We start from the raw sequence: 18194 nt of genomic DNA, 5'->3' as shown, positions 1-18194 counted from the left end.
ATGTAGCTTTCTTTCCTTCCCATCAGACAGAGACAAGCATTGGAATAAGAAGTTCAGAGAGAGAGAATCAGAGTGAAAGAGAGGGGGGAGAACCTGGAAGAGAGACCAAGAAATAGACACAATTAGACAGAGTCAGACACAAAAATAGAGATGCAGAGAAAAAAAGATGTGAGTCAGAGACATGGAGAAAGGGAGATGCAGGAGGGAGAGCCATGCAATTTAAGACATAAAGATAAGGGAAGAGATGAAGTCACAGAGAAATACTGTCTCAGAGTCATAGAGCAACAGTTACATGGAGTCAAATATATACAGACAGGGACAGACAGAACTCAGAGACTGAGAGACAGAAACGAAAAAACAGGAGGGAGAAATAGAGGTGGAGACAGAAAGATCAAGGGAGGCAGAGAGATGGAGAGAGCAAGGAGACAAAAGACAGAGTGAGGCAAAGAAAATGATCAAAACAGCAGGAAAGGGAAAAGCAGGCGACAGAGGAGAGGCTCTTGGTCTCCAGTCTCTCCAGCCTGGCCTCCCCAGGGTTTGGGCCCCCCTTTGCTATTCTTTGGTTTCCATAGCAACAGGGAGGGCAGCACTAAATTTGCATATACATTTACATCCTTTCGGTCTGCATAATTCAACAGGTTTCTGTGCATATTCATGAGACTGTGAATGAAGGTGACTCTCCCAAACCCTGCTCAAAACCTGGCTGTGGTGCCCCCTGCCGGCAATACATGGTCATGTCTCCAGGCCCAACCTCAAGGGTTAGCCAGACCTGTTAAAACATTCCCCCTCTTTCCCTTGTACTTTCCTATCTCCAGACCTTTCTTCAGGTGATGCCCCTCTGCCTGCCAGAGATGCCCTTCCCTCAGCATCAGTCCTGCCAGTGGTACACATGTACACGTACAAACACACACACACACACACACACTGGTGAGGTGGGGGGCATGGCAGGGAGTGACAGCTGCAGAGGAGGAAGGCCCCTCAGTCACACTTCTGTCTGTTGTTTCTGTCAAAGAAGGAAGTGGGTGAAAGGATCACGCTTCGGGAAGCTGGGATGTAGTGTGAACTGAAGGCTGACACATCTACCAAAAGAATGGGGACATAGGAACTGTGGGCCTCACATGGAAACTGACAAAGGACGCTGGTTCCAACAAGAATAACCAGGAGAGCTAAGACAGAGACAAAAGGGGCCTCTGAAACAGAAGGGCTGAGGTGGCTTAAATGGTGGTGAAGATGGTCCCTAGGGCCAAGAACTCTTTCAAAGTGCCAGGCTTTGGAAGCTCTTGTGGACTGGGAGGGGCTTCTCTAAGGCTCCACCCATCATTTTGGCTTTACCATCTCTCCCTGGACCCCTACAGGACCCCTACAGAACTCCCTGGACCCCTCCACTGCCCTTTCTGACCTGTGTCCCCAATCTACTATCCACACTGGAGCAGCCAGAGCTCTAAGACATGAATCTGATATGCCACATTTCCTCCTTAAAGCCTTCAGTGACTCTCCATCACCTTCAAGAAAAAATCCAGGCTCCTTGGCCCAGCACTCAGGCCCTTCCTCACATTCCCTGCCTTGAACTTCATGCTCCAGTATGATCTCTGTGCTCTTCTCACCTCTATGCCTTAGTTCATGCCTGTCCTTTAAAAAAAATTTTTTTTTATTTATTTGAGAGAGAGAGAATGCGAGAGTGAGCATGAGAAGGGAGAGGTCAGAGGGAGAAGCAGACTCCCCGCTGAGCAGGGAGCCCAATGTGGGACTTGATTCTGGGACTCCAGGATCATGACCTGAGCCGAAGGCAGTTGCTTAACCAACTGAACCACCCAGGTGCCCCAGTTCATGCCTGTCCTTTACTTAGAATGTCCTCTTCACTTTCTACTTCTGGAGTTTTTTTTGAGATTCTACACAGGCATCATCTCTTCTTTGAAGCTTTGTCCCTAAAGACTGGATGAGGGCCTCTGAACTCTTGAAGTCTAACAAAATTCTCTAATCCCTCTATGTATCATACCAATAATGAAACTATCTACGTATGTGGCTATTGGCCTCTTGGGGGGGAAGTTCTGAAGCCAGTGGCTGCATTTGTCACATTAAGGGTAGCCATTGGCTGTTTGTTGAACAAACGAATAATCTTTGTAAGCCTAGACTAACTATCCCTGTCTTGAGGCTCCTGGAACCTCTGCCCAAACCCTGCAACAGGATGGGGCATCCCTTTGTAAATGCTGCCACCTTGTGGTCATGTTCAGAAGTGCAGCCAAACATCACCTTCCCAGGGGGAGGACTAAAGTGGGAGTTGGAGGTACCCATCAGAATCAGGCCAAGTCCTGGGGCGCCTGGGTGGCTCCGTGGGTTAAAGCCTCTGCATTCGGCTCAGGTCATGATCCCAGGGTCCTGGGATGGAGCCCCGCATCGGGCTCTCTGCTCAGCAGGGAGCCTGCTTCCTCCTCTCTCTGTGCCAGCCTCTCTGCCTACTTGTGATCTCTGTCAAATAAATTAAAAAAAAAAAAAAAATCAGGCTAAATCCCAAATGGCGGAGGGAGGGGGCAGGGAGAGGAGTGGTGAGGAGGGAGGTCCTCAGGGCGAGTGCCCAGAGCTTAGCGTTCTTTGAACAGCTCTGATGAGTTCCAAGCAGACAGAATGGCTCAGAAGCAGAAAATATCATGGCATGTGAGAAAAGTAAGGCATTAGTGTGGCCAGAGCCCAAGTCCAAGAGTAGTGGGCCAAAGATGAGCTGAGCAATGGCAGTGACTAAGCAAGGGGGTCCTTTAAGACTATCCAGTGAATGGGTGTGCCTCTGTGGCTCAGTGGGTTAAGCCTCTGCCTTCTGCTGTCATGATCTCAGGGTCTTGGGATTGAGCCCGCATTGGGCTCTCTGCTTGGTGGGAGCCTGTCTCCCCCTCTCTCTGCCTGCCTCTCTGTCTACTTGTGATCTCTCTCTCCTTGTCAAATAAATAAATGAAATCTTAAAAAAATAAATAAATAAAAGACTATCCAGTGAATGAGTTTGGATTTTGTCTTATAATCTGGACATGGGGAGGTTGAGGGAGAATGACAGATGGCCTAAATATTTATCAAGCACCTACTATGTAACCAAGCAATGTTCAAGATTAATCAACAAAACAAAGATTCCTGCCTTTTCCAAGCTTACATTCTCATCTAGAGGAGACAAGACAATAAACAAAAACACTATTTTAGAGAAGTAAATTAGAAGTGGGGGGGAAGGCAGGGTCAGGGAAATCAAGTGCTTGACTGATGGGGCACCTGGGTGGCTTAGTCAGTTAAGCATCTGACTGTTGGTTTCAGCTCAGGTCATGATCTCCTGGTCCTGGGATTGAGCCCTGTGTTGAGCTCCATACTCAGTGTGGAGTCCGCTTCAGATTCTCGTTCCCTCTTCCTGCTTATTCTTGCTCACATGTGCTCTCTCTCTTATTTCTTTTTAAACAAATTAAACCCTTAAAAAAAAAAAAGTACAGAAGTGTTTGACTGCAATCTTAAATGGATCAGTCAGAAAAGGCCTTGCTGAGGTGACATTTGAGCAAAGGCTTAAAGGAGAAAGGGAGACAGCCAGGAAGGAATCTGGCAGAAGAGCATTCTGAATAAAGGAAACTTGGTTTGAAGGATAGCTCAGAAGGGTGTAAAGCAAGGAGACCAGTAAGGAGAATGTTCTAAGATAATGAGGGGCACAAAACAAGTGGTCATGTGGGAATGGAGAGACACCTAGGAAGCAAAATTGGCAGGACTTGGTGCCTGCTTGCATGGGGAAGGTATATAACACCTCCAGTCATGTTGTGTTTCTAAGTCCCCATCCCAAGACTACCAAAATCACCTGACATGCCACCTCCAAACCAGGCAACAAGAATGCTCAGCACATTCCATCCTGGATGACTCCATTGCCCATCCTGATGCCCAACTCCTGCCCCCAACACACTGCCACCCTCCCCAGCCTCTTAATTCTTCAGCCTCATCTTCAGTGACTTTTCCTCCAGGCCACCCAGCTATCCACTCTCATGGCCACAACAAAGTCCAGTCAGCTCCTAAAACTCTCAAAACCACCTTCTTCCATCTCATCCTTTAGTTAATGTTAAATTATGTCCCTCTATAAAGGATATGTTTAAGTCCTAACTCCAGTACGAGAAAAGGTGACTTTATTTGTAAATAAGATCTTTACAGAGGGACTCAAATTAAAATGAGGCTATTTGGGTGGGCCCTAATCCAATATGATCAGTTTCCTTATAAAAAGGAGAAAACTGAACATAGAAACAGACACAAGGGGAGAAAGGTGAAGATGAAAGACTGGAGTCATTTTAGAATGACATCTAAAAGCTAGGAAGGCCAAAGACTGATAAATCAGAAATTGGGATGAGTCTGGGGCGCCTGAGTGCTTCAGTTGGTTAAGCGTCTGCCTTGGGCTCAGGTCGTGATCCCAGGGTCTGAAGATGGAGTCCCAGGGCCTGAGGATGGAGCCCTGCATTGTCGGGCTGCTTGCTCAGCAGGGAGCCTGCTTTCCCCTTTGCCTGCCACTCCCCCAGCTTGTGGTCTCTGTCAAATAAAATCTTTTAAAACAAACAAACAAACAAACAAACAAATTAGGACAAGTCAAGGAAGGATTCTCCCATAGGTTTCAGAGGGAAAATGGCCCTGCTGATGCCAACTTGAGACTTCTAGTCTCCCAACACTGTCAGGCAATACATTTCTGTTGTTCTAGGCCACTCTGTGGTACTTTGGTATGACTGTCCTAGAACTAGGGCAGTGCCCTGTCCTAGTTCTCTCAACTACTCCATTTCATTCCACCCCACCCCAGACATCTTCATGTGGATCTCCAGGACAGTGTCTTCTACCCCTTTCTATCTTCACTTGTCTCCTGGCCCACTTTGGATTCCTTGACTCTTCACTACATCTTGCTATTCTCCCCACTCTTCTTTCATCATTTCTGCCAGTCTCAACCACAGTCTGGAAGAATGCAACAGTGATTTCTCTTGAGTCCTCACCTATCCTATGGATGTTACTGAAGCTCACACACTCTGATAACACTACAAGTTCATGGTCACCAGCCTCACCTGGGCTTTTTAGACCTGCCTGGTCATCCTCCTGTACCTCTCTGGGTCTCTCTCCTGCAACAACTATCTCGTACTACTTTCCCACCAGCCTCCTCATTCCACTCTCAGCAGCAGAGCTGGATTCCTGCTTCAAGAAGAGAGAGAAACCTTCTGAACTCCCTCATATCCCACCTTCACCTCCACATCCTTCCTCATGCACACCCATCTTCAACTCCTTCTCTGGGAACTTACAGGGAGTCCTCTTTGGGAGGCCCATACCTCCAAGGTTCTGGCTCCCATTCCCTTTTACCTCTTACAGAGTCTCATTCTGAGTTAACCACAGTCTCTTGCATCTTTCTCTTTCTCTACTAGCTTCTTCCACCAACCTACAAGTATGCTCAAATTTCTAAGTCATTAAAATAAAAAACTCTCTGTATCCCGCATTCCTCTACATTTACCACCTCTCCTCCCATTCACAAACCTACTTCTGGAAAGAGCTATCTCCACTTCCTTACCTTTCATACCAGAGCATAACCTTTCCTAAGAAATTACGGAGGCAGAAGCCACACTGGAGTGGATTAAGAATGTGGGAAGAAACTGAATCAGCAGTTACACACAACTCTTATGTCCCTCCTAAGTTGGGTCAAGATTTCTGGTTCTAAAGGCCTATCTTCTCTCTGGCTCCCTCCCTATAATTCCTCCTCTAGGTTCCAATAGGGCCCCACAGAAACCCAGGAGGAAAAATACCCCAGAATCACTAGTCATCCCTCTCTAAGCTTCTGGCCTATTTCCTGATTCTTGGAACTGCAGATCCTGTTCCTCCCAATTGTGACCCCAGCTGTTTCCCTCACACATACCCCTGCCATCATCCTGGAGTTGCCAGGTGGTGCCTCAGTGTGCTGCCCACATGGGAGCCCCTCCTAGGACTCCCAGGGCTTGATACCACCTTACTGAAGCATTCATTCAGTACCGGTCACCATGTTTATTCCACTTGACCATTACAAGTGCTAGAGCAGACTGGATCAGGATGGGATGTTGAGGTACGTAACAAAAGTCTTCAAGAGGCTGGTCCTGAAGTTCTGGAGACTAGTGGCACTCGGAAAGCTTTTCATGGTAGAAAACACCAAGTGATGCTTAGAGAAAAGTCAATATGCAGAAGTTAGGAAGGAGCAAAAACCCGAGTTAGCCACAAAGAGAATAGGGAGAAGTCAGGCAGTTGTTGCTAGCAAGACACCAGAGTGCCTGTCAGAGCTTCTAGGGGTGTGTTAGATGCTCCTTGTCCTTCTGAGTTTGAGAGGCCTGGCTGGGGAGCTGCTCAGAGGATTTCATGTCTCTAATATCCCCTGAATCTGCATCACTTGCCTCTCCCTCAGAGTCTTCTCTATTACACTGGGCAACCTCCTTGAAAAGCACAGAATGCAGCATTCAAAGCTTGACCACAGCCTTCTGGCCTTACGCTTGGTCCCCTAATCCCTGCCCTAAAGCCCATTTCTCCCAACCTCCTAACCCCTCCCACCTAGACTCAGCCAAATATCATTTCACCACTCTCAAATTGCTGGGCCCTCCATGCCACAATGTGAGCCCAGAAGAGCCTCAAGTTTGTGCTTTCCTGGTGAACGGACACTCAGTCTACTGGATACATTGAAGACCTCAAAATCCAGTGGGAGACTCACCTGACTTAATTCTTCACTGAATCTACACTGCCCACAATCCTGCTCTGTTCCTGCAGACTCCTGCCTACCAATGCAATCTTCACCTCTCCTCATGCCCCTGCCTTACCATGGTGAATGTAAGAATCTATGGCCAAGTTGAGACAGAAAAGGAGCAGCAAGGGATAAAAAGGAAGGATGAAACCTGGAGAGGAGATATGAATTTGAGCTATTTTTTTTTTTTAAGATTTTATTTATTTATTTGACAGAGAGGACAAGTAGGCAGAGAGAGGGGGAAGCAGGCTCTCTGCTGAGCAGAGCCTGATGTGGGGCTCAATCCCAGGACCTGAGATCATGACCTGAGCTGAAGGCAGAAGCTTAACCCACTGAGCCACCCAGGTGCCCCAAGCTATAGTTTTGTTTTTTTAAAGTCTATCTATTTAAGTAGTCTCTACACCTAACATGGGGCTTGAACTCATGACCCTGAGATCAAGAGCCACTTGATATTCCAACTGAGCCAGCCAGGTGCCCCGTGAGTTGTTTTTAAGATAGAAAAAATATGTTTGTAAGTGGAGTTATTAATAATGATAGCAATTAACATTTATATAACACTATACGCCAGGTGTTATCTAAGAGTTGTATGTGTATATTTCTACATTTAATCCTCATAACAACCTTAAGAGGTAAAACCCACATATATCCTGTGTTATGGATGGGATCACTAAGGCTCAAAGTACCACTTGCCCAAGTTCACAAAGCAGTAACTTACTAGCAAATGGCAGAACTAGGATTCAAATCCAGGTAGTCAGTACTTGAGACCATGACCTTAATCACTACATTGTAAATCACTACAATGAAAAAAATGCTGCAAAAGAAAAATGTCCCTAAACTAGGGGTGGGATGGAAGGGTACAGGGACTCCCCCTCCTTTATTCCCACCTCCACAAAGCAGGTCAAGCAGAGGCTCATCAAACAAATGGGCAGAACGTTTATTTCCTAACCCACTCCCTGGATCTCTGTCAGAAGAAAGGACAGAGGCACAGTAGGTAGAATGCCAAGTAAACCCCAGCTGAGACTGCACACCTTTTAACTCTTCGTAGCAGTCCCTTTTCACACCCCAGAAAGAAGGGGAAGCAGGACAGGGAGGCCCATTTCTGTGAATTCAAGTCTTGTTGGGGATGTTGAACAGTTACAAGAGACTTTCCTGAGGAGGCAAAGCCATCCTAGACATTCATGCGTGGAAAACAGCTTGCTTGGCACATCTTCAGGACCAGGTGTCTCGAACCCTTCTTCGGGGTCGTGGACCACAGCTGGAGCTTGATATGGGGCCCAGGCCAGGGGGTGCTCCTGGAGGCTGGTAGCCACACTCATTGGGGTCCAAGGGGTCCCGGCTGAGCAGTACCCACACTGCAGGTACATGGCGGCGTACCGTGAGGGGATCCAGGCCTGTGTCAGGTGAGACTGGCACCCAGCTGTCCTCGGTCTGCAGGAAGCGCAGCTTGGTAAGCTGGTGCAGGCCTGGTACACGCCGCTTGACAATCTCAGCACAGCTGACTGCCTTCCCTGCAGCCCGACCAGAACCTGAGAACACCACATGCCGTGCACCACCACCCTCCAATCGACCCAGTGCCAGCCCTAGTAGGTTGCGGATTTTGCTGCCATCTCGGACCCGCATCTCCAGGGTATCAGGAGGTAGCCGCGGCATCGGAGAAGGTGCTGGGAGTTCCACAGAGCCAGCTTTTCGGTAGTGCTCCATTCCTCTTGTTGTTGTGTCTGAATTTCACGGTCCACTGCAGGGAAGTATCAGATGAATGCTGGGCAATATGCCCCAAGCCATCCTCTAACCCCAGCTCTCCAGGAAATGGTCCCGCTCCTCAACCCAGATTTCCCAGGAACAGGACTGTATCCCCTCATCCCTGGCTTCTCAGCACAGGTGCCATGCCTACTTTATCCTGGGAAAGGGCAGTATCCCAAATGTCCCATTCTTCTGGACATAGCCATAAGCCTCCCTCCACCGTGCAGTCCCTGACACAGGGCCAAATTCATCAAAAACTGGTCTCTTTAGGATAGGCCAAGCCCCCTCATCCTAAGCTCCCTAGGACTGGGACTGAGCCTCCTTCACCTTGAGCTCCTTGGGACAGGGCTGTGCCCTTGAACATGGACTTCAAGTACCTCCATTTTTACCTCAACCTGTACTTTCTAATAAAGTTCTTTCCAGTTTATCTTTCTTCCATCCTTTTTTTTTTTTTTTAAAGCTCTACACCCAACGTGGGGCTCCAACCTACAACCCCCAAGATCAAGAGTTGCATGCTTTACTGAGCCAGCAATGCACCCCTTTAGCTATCTTTTAACTCAGGCAAAAAGAAGACCCTGCAAGCAAAGCATCCCCTGATGCGAACCAAAACTACCCCTCAAGCAGTAAGGACTGTGTTAAAGGCCAGCAAGACCCTCTTTGGTCTCAAGACAATGATGGACCTGCCTTTTACTGCCCATCGCACCTACAGACTGACCGTTGCCCCACGTTCTCCTTGTATAAACACAGAAGCACTGTCAGCAATTTGAAGACAGTTTTTGAGACAGCACTGAGTCCGCTGTCTTCTCAGTGCTGGATCCACTGAAATAAAAGTCCTTTCTTGTTTTATCAACACTCATCTCTCTGCCTTTGGATTTTGTCAGCCGGGAGTGGCAGAATCTGTTCTGTTCGGGACCCCCAGAGCCAGGTGCTTTTGCGTCCCTGTGCCCCGGTTACAACCCTGCCGTAGACTTTTGAAAACAAGACTAAGCGCCCCTCACCCACAGCTCCTTAAGATAGGGCCAAGGACCCCTCACTCCGCTCGCAGAAGTTCCTACACTCCAAGCTGCCTGGCAAGAGCAAAGAACCCTCCTCCACATGCTCCTCAAACAGAACTGAACCCCTCCCCCCATTCCGGAATCCTAAGAATAGGGCCGAGCACCTCTCACCCTGAGATTCCCAGTGTTGATGCTCCCAACCCAGGTCACTCAGAAACTCAGAGGCTTGACGCGGAGCGCTGCGTGGGCTACTCCTAGAGCGGGGTCCACAGCACGGCCCCCTCCACCGCCACGAGCGGCCCAAAGCCCAGCATGCCTCAGACACCAAGGAGCCTGCCTCAGCTCTCCTCCCTGTACATCCAGACACCCGTACCACCGACCCCAAACCCGCCTCGCTCCAGCTCTCACCGCCACGGCTGCGCACACCTCCGATTCGATATGGAGCCAAGATGGCGCGCACGCCGGGAGCGCGCCGAAGCCGCGGGGCCGCGCACGCCGGGTAGAGGCGGGGCCTGCGGGGCCGTGACCTACCCAGCCGTAGCCCGCTGTGCCTCAGCGGTAAAACCGAGTATGGCCTGGACGTCTAGGAGTGAGCTGAGCCAGGGCAACCTGAGACCATGAACATACAGGCAGTCTCCGCTGTTACGCCCTGGGGAAGGGGCACCCCTACCGGGGCGCAGAAGAGCCCCGCGGAGGGGAGCCACCATCAGAGACTCGCGTCCCAAAAATGGGGAGGATCCGGCCCTGAGAAGATGGCCGGGGGGGCGTCACCAGTAGAACGCCTGCAATAGCAAAGGCGAAGCAGTGGGTTTCACTTGACGGGGCAAGAGGTTCCGTTTGAAGTGGCTGCTGCTGCGGGGGGAGAGCGTTGGTCACCGAGTTCTGAGCTTCGACCTCATCCTGTGGGCATGGTGAGCCACGGTGGCTTTTCATCAGGGGCCAGTCAAACCAGTTTGTGTGCACAGCTCACTCTGGCAGGGGGTGGGAGCGGGGAAACTGGTCTGCAACCTCGGGTGAACAGTCGGCGGGGTGCCGGGGGCGTGCCCACGGAGACTCGTATGGTGCTTAGCGCATAGTAGAAGCTCAAATAGTTGTTAAATGATTTAAGAGAATAAAACAAATAGCAGTTGGAAGAGAAGAGTAGATTAAGTTGGGAGATAATAGGAGGTAGGTTTGGTGAGTTGGTGACTGTACTGAGAAGAAGGTTAAAATCTAGGATGACTCCCAAGTTTCCATCTTAGAACACGCTGAATTTGAGATGCTAGCGAAACGATGCAGGTGGGGTGGCGGGCGGTTTGGGGCCACAGCGCTCCCTGAGACCACAAGGGGGCAGCAAACACTTGTTGGAGTGAGGCACCAATCTCCATCTAGGCTCCATCAAGCTCCCTCCGTCTCTATCCCAGCCACCCCCACCCACACCACTCCAAAAACAGCCCATGCCCACCAAAGAGACCAAAGCCCTGCAACCAAACCTATTCTGGGCTCCTCTTCCCGCTTAACAGCACCAAGTAAGCTCCTAAGAGAGAAACCTCAAGGATCCTGCCTTTGCACATGCTGCTCCCCAGCTCCGGAATACCCTGCATATCACCTTCCAGGGCTGCCTCCCCCATCCCTTTTTCTTTGGTGCTCCAAAGGACCCAGTGCCCAACTGGTGGGATGGGTCTTTTCCTTGATCATCTCTGCAGCTAGTCTGTGCAGGGCAGGGATCACATCCTCCCCACCTAGCATGGTATCTGACATTTGCAGGATACTTGATAAATGTGAAATAAATGAATGCACAAACAAATCTTCCACTCATATTAATCAAATGAGAGTATCTGCTGAGAGCTCTACACCCCCCAGAAAGCCAGACCAGGATGAGTATAGCTCCTGGTCCAACCACTAGCAAGGCTGACAATTCTGCCCTCTACCACCCTCATCTTCACCATCATTCCCATTATAGACCAGGAAGTTGGCACATACCTCCAGTGATTTCTATAGTTTATTGTCACTGGAATAGGACACTGATGTGGGGAAAGGGTGCAAATAGCAAACGTCAAGTAGCTAGAGCTCTGACCTCAGAGCCCCACCTGAATGCAGGTAGGCTGAGAATCCAGTAAATACAGAGCTGCCTCTGCCCTGTTACAAAGGCAGTTTAGCACATGGCCCTGGAGCCTGGCTGTCCTGGTCCACCCAGCAATGGGAAGCAGCCATCATTCCTCTGCTGGCTTCACTTGCTTGGCGGCCTCTAGCTGGCAAAGTAGCTCATCCCACTGCACAAACTGCTTGGAGAGAAGCATCGTCTGGTGGCAGGTCAAGGTGAGAACAAGAGCTTGAATGAGGGAGTGGAGAGATCTTCCATCTGCCAAAGGATTGGGGAGGAGGGGAATAGGCAGGGTCATTAGGATGGGGTAAAACAGCCAGAGCTGGAGATGGAACAAAAGGACAGGGTTTTGGACAGCATTCTTTTAGGGGCCTGGCCGAGCAGAAAGGATACAGTCTTGTTGTATTCCTCCAGGAGAGCCTTCGACTCCTCAGTGATCTCCACACACTGGTCCTATGGGGCCAACGTATGACAAAGGAGCTGGATAAAGTCCCCACTTCCCACTAACTTTCCCGCCTTATAAGGGGCCCTCACTCCCCATAAAGACTAGAAAAGGTAGTGTTTAACCCCAGAGCCAAAAAGAGCACATTTCTAGCAAGGCACAATCAAGCTCCAAGATGGGTACCTTAACAGCAGTCCTAAGGGGGAGTGGACCACTCATTTAAGGAAATATTCCTGCTAGTTTACAGACATATATATACCTCCTTCCCTGTCCCCTACATTTGAATCCTCTCTGAAGGATTAATCTAAGGCCTGGGGATGGTAAAACAAAACAAAACAGAAAACAGCTCCTCCACTCATAGTCAAGGACACACCATCCCCAGAAATTCTTGGGCACCTCCCATTATCAACCTTCTGGTGTCTCAGAACAGTCCTACTCAGAGGCAAGAGACCTAAGGCAGATGGAAGATAAAGGATAAATCTTCAAGTTTCCCCTGGAGCTGACATGAGGGTAGCCTGAGGCTGCTTCCCCAGGTAGCACGGGTTGGGACTAAGAGCCTCACCACCTCTACTTTCCCTTCAAGTCCTCTCCCCTCCCATACCTGCTGCTGGATGTGGATCTGGGCCAAGCGCTGCAGGCGGGCAGCATGCTCAGGAACAGCTGTAAAACACAACACACACTGCCTGATGATGCTTGTGCTTTCCCCTGGGACTGCTCAATAGTCTATTAGGTCTTCAGCAGGATTAGAGTATTGAGTGGAGAAGCTAAGCAAACGCCAGGCTTCATCGACCACTGCAGCTAAAGGTGGCGGGGCTCCCTGCCCACCCCAGTCTTACTCTAGGACCCAGAGTGGGTGAAGATACAGGCTCCTAGGAGAAAACAAGGAGGAGGTCCCCAGAGTTGCCCCATGCCCTCACCCCAGTGCTGTAAGCAGGATGAAGTAAAGAAAGCTTTGCCTATCATAGGATCTCTCCCTTTGCTCTCAATCCAGTGGGACCAGGTCTGCCTGGAACAGGGATCCTGCGGGTGGGTTGAAGATGAATGCCAGGTTCCTATGCTGGACACCTGGAATCCAACACCCAGAGCCTTGGCCACCATGCTGGTCCTCAGCTTAAGGCTGTCAGACCCACAACAGATAGCTGATCAGGGGTGGGGATAGGGAACTAGGAAAAAATACCTCCAGAGACAGACAAGATGGATATCTGGATTCAATTAAAGTCACTGTCTGCCTGTAAAAACAGGCCCAGGGACTGCTCTGGGAAGTGCGGTGAGAAGAATTTACACACATTCACAAGCCTGGCAGGAACTCGGGCTTCACAGCACCATGCAGAACAGATGCTGAGAGGGTGAGGAAGAAGGTAGAAGGAATACCCAGAGTTGGGGACTACTGGACTTAAACTAGTGTCCTTAGGTCCAAACTGCCTGAGGTTCTGAAACTGACTCTGCTCTGGCCATTTTAATCCCAATGCAGGTAGCAGGATGAGGGTAAAGATAAGGAATAGACTTAGTTTGAACCCAGGGCACCTGAGGCACAGGGAAGTCCTGGCCATCCACCCACCTCCCCAAGCAGAATAGTAGAGCTGCAGCCCCAAAGAGGTACCTTTGATGTGAGCGCTGTCCAGCATGGGCACCAAAGCCTCCACCTGCTCCAGGAGTGCAATCTGGGATAAGATAAACTGCTCCTCTGAGGCAAAAACAGACAAGACAGTGAGGTAAGCCTGGGCACTGGTACTCCTATGTGAGGGGCTGAGAACATGGCAGGGGAGATGGCTGAGTCCTGGAGCATGAGTCAGCTACTCTGCCCATTGCCCCTTCTCTAGGTGCATATTCCCCTATTCTGCCCCCACCTTTCCTAGATGCCTCCGGTATGAGCCATCTTGAGCCCAAGGAGCCTCAACGTTTCTCCAAATCCTACCTGTCTTAAAGTTTTAACTCTAGGGCCTCTTCCTCCTATTATCAAACTCAGTAAGTCCTTCTGACACCACAGGAGACAGAGTACTTCAGACTTGGGTCTCCATGCCCAAGGACTCCTGGGATGGTATGAAAGAGGAGACATGCGCCAGACTATCAGGCAGGTTCTGCTCAGTGGCCCTGAGAGGCAGGGACAATTACAAGCTTCTGGAGAGCTCGGGCAGTAACAACAGAGCCCAGTGAGAAGAGCAGGATCTGAACTGGACCTGGAACAGGTGATTTCAATGGCTGCAGCGAGTAGGAAGCACATTCAAGAAGAAATGAATATTATGTCAAATGTTGGGAGGCAAGGATGCTTATCAATTAATAGAGGAAAAAGAATTCAATTGGCTGAACTGATGCAAGGAGAGCACAGGAAACAGAGCTGCATGGGAAGGTGGATCCACAGACTATAGAAGGCTCTGAATGGCAGGCTAAGGAATTGGGATTTTGCTCTAGCAAGGAGAGAGATGGAGATGCTGAGGTTCCAAAGTAGACAAAGTAGCATATTGATGTGTTTGGGGAAGAGGATACTGGATCACAGGCATGGAGAGAAAGACTAGGGTCAGGAAGAGGACTCGACTGTAACTATTCATGTATGAGGGGACAGACACTGAGGCAGTGGACAGGGAGGGATGCAGAGGCTGGACTCCATAGTCAGTGTAGGAGAAGCTCTCCTGAACTTGGTACCTGAGCCATGGCAATGGTTTAGGGATGTCCTGGTTCACCACCATATACCTCACACCAAGGATGGTCTGGATCACAGCAGATGATCAGTCACTAAACATCTTTTGAATGAATGAACAAACACAGATACTTGGCAAGCCCTACCTCATGGAGTGGCTGACTAAACTGGGTAGCAGACATTGCCAGGTCTAGAACTATGAAATCCCAGTGCTTTCTCACATGAAAGAAAAATGTTGAAACTCATACCAATATTCTCGCGTCTCCCAAATGCAATGTTCTGCTCCCACCCTTTCCTAGAAGCTCTCCTGTCTAGTGAATGGAAGTGAGGAAGGTTCTGAAGGAAAATGCTAGAGATAGATCACTGATAGAACACTGAAGTAGTTCCCACTGTTGCTGGCACTATGGCCTGCAGCTGGCTCAGAATGATACCACACCCAAAGCCTACTAGAGGACTACAGGATGACCTCAGGCCTCAGCACAGAGCTAGGCCAGAATTCCAGACAGCAGATTCCAGAGCTGTTATCAATGAAAGGACTGGCAGGATGGCCATCTCTGTGCCCAGCTTCCCCCACAAACCAAAATCCCCAGATGCATGTGCACACATTGTCCAGCACTACCTGCTAATATGAACTGCAGCTTAGAGGCATCAGGTATGGCAATGCGGTCAATGTATTCAGGATCCAGATATTTGATCAGGTCTTCAACTAGAAAAGAAGCAAGATGAAAATGGAATGGGGCTGGGGAGTGGGGAATCTGTCTTATGAAGGATATTAGGGGATATTAGAAGGATGTCAGTGGTCAACCTTGGGGAGAGCCTTGAGTGGGAAGAGGACAACCACAGTGCCCATCAGCAGACCTCCATCAGGCCCCACCTCCCTTTCTCTCTCCTCTGACCACCTCCTGGTTAACCTCAGCCTTTACAACTGGGAACACAATTGCCTCCACTATTCTGGGGCCCTCACCTTTCCCACTGACCTATCTTCAACAAAGGTGGAAGTTCCCTTGCCCCTTAGTACCACCAAGACAAGTCAGAGCTTTTTCCAATTTTTAGGTTGCTTGCTTTGACATAGCAAAAAGACATGGATAAAAAAATAAGGTATGGCCAAAAAAAAAAAAAAATTAGACCATGGGGCTCTCAGGGTCTAATTTCTTTCCTGCCTTTGAACCTTGCCTATGGAAATCCCATATCTCTCCTCCTTACTCTACCAAGAGGATCTTTGAGGCAGAGGTCTTACCCCATAATTTAGGACACTATCATGGGCTTGGAGTTTAAGCACAACACCCCACTTTACCATTTCAGCAGGAAAACATGTTCACATTCTATCCCTATAGGGCAATTCCAGTGACCTTGCTGGCCTGGAGGGCAAGGACCACATCCCACGAAGCACAGGCATAGGAAGGTCAGGCAGGCACCCTATGGAATCACTTACTCTTTTTGTACAGAATCTTCACTCTCTCCCTCTTGCTGGCAATGTTCCCCAAAGCCACCTGTACCTTGACTAGGCCATCAGCCACCTGTAAGGGGATTGAAAGTTAATTCCAAGACTCATCTCTTGACTCAAGGCTTGAAAGGGGTAAAAAACACTCATTTCCCCAGACTCCCAAATCTCCTTGTCCCAGCAAAGTAGGCTGGCCCCTTCTTTTGCCTTAAAGGAGATGCAACCCCACCTTCCGGGAATCCTCAGTGTGAAGGGGACAATAATCATGTAATCCTTGGGAAGCTTCAAATCTGATTAGGGAGATAATTAACTATAATTGCGTTCATAGGGCATTAGTATATCCTATATATTATATTCCCTGGTTCCTACCTCTCTAGCTGAACCTACATAGACTTTAGGGGTAGAGGGTGTGGAGTCCCAATATTAAAGTGTTAAACAAAGGGAGAGGCTATAGGAGGTGCATGATCTCACTCAGGTTTCTAAAACTTGTATTTTAGAATACAGGATAAGGAATGCCAATATGCAAGGGTCAAATATATGGGGAGGCGAATAGGACTAAGTAGCAACAGCTACAGAGGAAGGAGGAAAATTAGGATTTCGTGTCATAGATGTCAACTGAAGCACATGTTTTGAGAAATCAGTTCTCAAATGGGGCATAATCTGTTACTGACAACTAATTCCAGAGGAAATGTACAAAAAGACATCATTACCTCTGATGCACTTAACGCCAGGGAATGCCTGACACTCCGCCTTCAGTAAAAGATCTTCTCATAGTAAAAAGGGGATGAGGGGGTTGGGGTTGAGAGAACTAAGCTTCACGGTTGTCAAAATCCAGTCACTGGTGTGAAGGAGTCCGGGTCCATATCTCAACACCCGGTACCCAATCTCTTCCCCTCCTAGTCCTGGCTCTTTCAGACCTCGCCTCCCATCCCGGGGGCCTTCCTTATCCACCTTTGCTCTGCCTCCTCTGGCGTCCCATGGCCTTCTTTCTGTACAGTATTTAGCAATTAATGACGCAGCGCTCTGTGACGGCCCTTCCACTGCGGACTCCAGCTCTTCACGATACTTTCTCTAGTCAGTTTTCTCGAGTGTGTTAGGTCTCCCCAAGCTAGTCCGCGAGGACAGAGGAGGAGTCTTAGTCACATTTCACACCGAGCCCATTGCAATTGGTCCTAGTAACCCGAAGTGCACGCCATATGAAAATGGACCCCGAGGGTCCGATAAACTCTGGAAGGCTTCGAACCTTTATTATGTCAAAAGCCAGGCTGCGGGAGATGAAACTGGAGTGGTAGCATCCATCCCAGGGACCAGGCCAGTAGACCGCTCTAGCTCTGCCCCAAAAAGAGAGCACTGGAAAACAGATCGCTCACCTTCCGCGAGCCGCGCGGCCCGCCCGACCCATACACCCAGCGCTCCAGTTCCTCCACACGGGCCTGTAGCCGCTGCACATCGGTCACAGCCGCCATAGCTACTGCCACCCCGCCTCAGCCGGGGATCAGCCAGAAGGCGGGACATCCGGCCAAATAGAGAAGGTTGGCTAATCCGAGTGCGTGGGTGAACCACGATACGGGAAGTGGCGTCACGATTCAGCCCTCCGATGCCGGAAGTGACCGACTGGGCCGGTGAAAGATGTCAAACGCCGTCTGGTTACCTAGGCAACGGTTACCCTAGCCAAGTTGTCAAGCCCTACCTTAGCTTCCAGCTTCTGCTTGTCAAGACAAGGTCTGGCCGGTCTTCTAATTCCAGGGAACCGGAGAGGTTTCCCACCCTATTCCCCGAGATTGCCCATATAAATACACCTATTTTTAAAGGATTGATCCTTTCCTATAGATCAGTAGGGGACTCCCTGGGATACCACAATCAAGTCTTAGAGGTTCAAGCGATTAAATGTCTTGCCCAAGGCCACCCCACACTCTAGTAGTAGAATCAGGATTTGAACTCAGGCAGTCAGAGTCATGAAATCCAGCCCCTCTATTTTCCTTCCTTCTTCCTTTTTTAAAAAAGATTTTATTTATTTATTTGACAAATCACAAGTAGGCAGAGAGGCAGGCAGAGAGAGGGGGCCTGATGAAGGGGCTCGATCCCAGGACCCTGAGACCACGACCTGAGCCAAAGGCAGAGGCTTAACTTACTA

At 49.4% G+C, this 18194-nt stretch overlaps 2 protein-coding genes across 5 annotated transcripts; both read right to left on the bottom strand.

The window, feature by feature from the left end:
• Positions 1 to 7634: 7634 nt before the first annotated feature.
• On the bottom strand, positions 7635 to 9977 carry RPP25L (ribonuclease P/MRP subunit p25 like). Of its 2 annotated transcripts, none has more exons than XM_059141708.1 (2): positions 9868 to 9977; positions 7635 to 8459 (listed from the first exon to the last, which is right to left on the bottom strand). In XM_059141708.1, exon 2 carries the CDS (start codon positions 8423 to 8425, stop codon positions 7934 to 7936), a length of 492 nt encoding a protein of 163 aa, XP_058997691.1. In that variant the 5' UTR covers positions 8426 to 8459; positions 9868 to 9977; the 3' UTR covers positions 7635 to 7933. The 2 variants fall into 2 exon arrangements, with proteins under 2 accessions (XP_058997691.1, XP_058997692.1); XM_059141709.1 differs by lacking the exon at positions 9868 to 9977 and adding an exon at positions 9631 to 9807.
• A 1450-nt stretch (positions 9978 to 11427) lies between these two features.
• DCTN3 (dynactin subunit 3) lies at positions 11428 to 17585 on the bottom strand. Of its 3 annotated transcripts, XM_059141704.1 has the most exons (7): positions 17431 to 17585; positions 16052 to 16136; positions 15239 to 15325; positions 13585 to 13668; positions 12586 to 12644; positions 11936 to 11995; positions 11428 to 11741 (listed from the first exon to the last, which is right to left on the bottom strand). In XM_059141704.1, exons 1-7 carry the CDS (start codon positions 17524 to 17526, stop codon positions 11652 to 11654), a joined length of 561 nt encoding a protein of 186 aa, XP_058997687.1. In that variant the 5' UTR covers positions 17527 to 17585; the 3' UTR covers positions 11428 to 11651. The 3 variants fall into 3 exon arrangements, with proteins under 3 accessions (XP_058997687.1, XP_058997688.1, XP_058997690.1); XM_059141705.1 differs by lacking the exon at positions 15239 to 15325; XM_059141707.1 differs by lacking the exon at positions 11936 to 11995 and having other exon boundaries at positions 11738 to 11800.
• Between the last annotated feature and the right edge of the window lie 609 nt (positions 17586 to 18194).

This window comes from Mustela lutreola, chromosome 12 (genome assembly GCF_030435805.1).
Source record: "Mustela lutreola isolate mMusLut2 chromosome 12, mMusLut2.pri, whole genome shotgun sequence".
Taxonomy (NCBI): domain Eukaryota; kingdom Metazoa; phylum Chordata; class Mammalia; order Carnivora; family Mustelidae; genus Mustela; species Mustela lutreola.
This window is presented reverse-complemented; position numbering and strand designations above follow the sequence as displayed.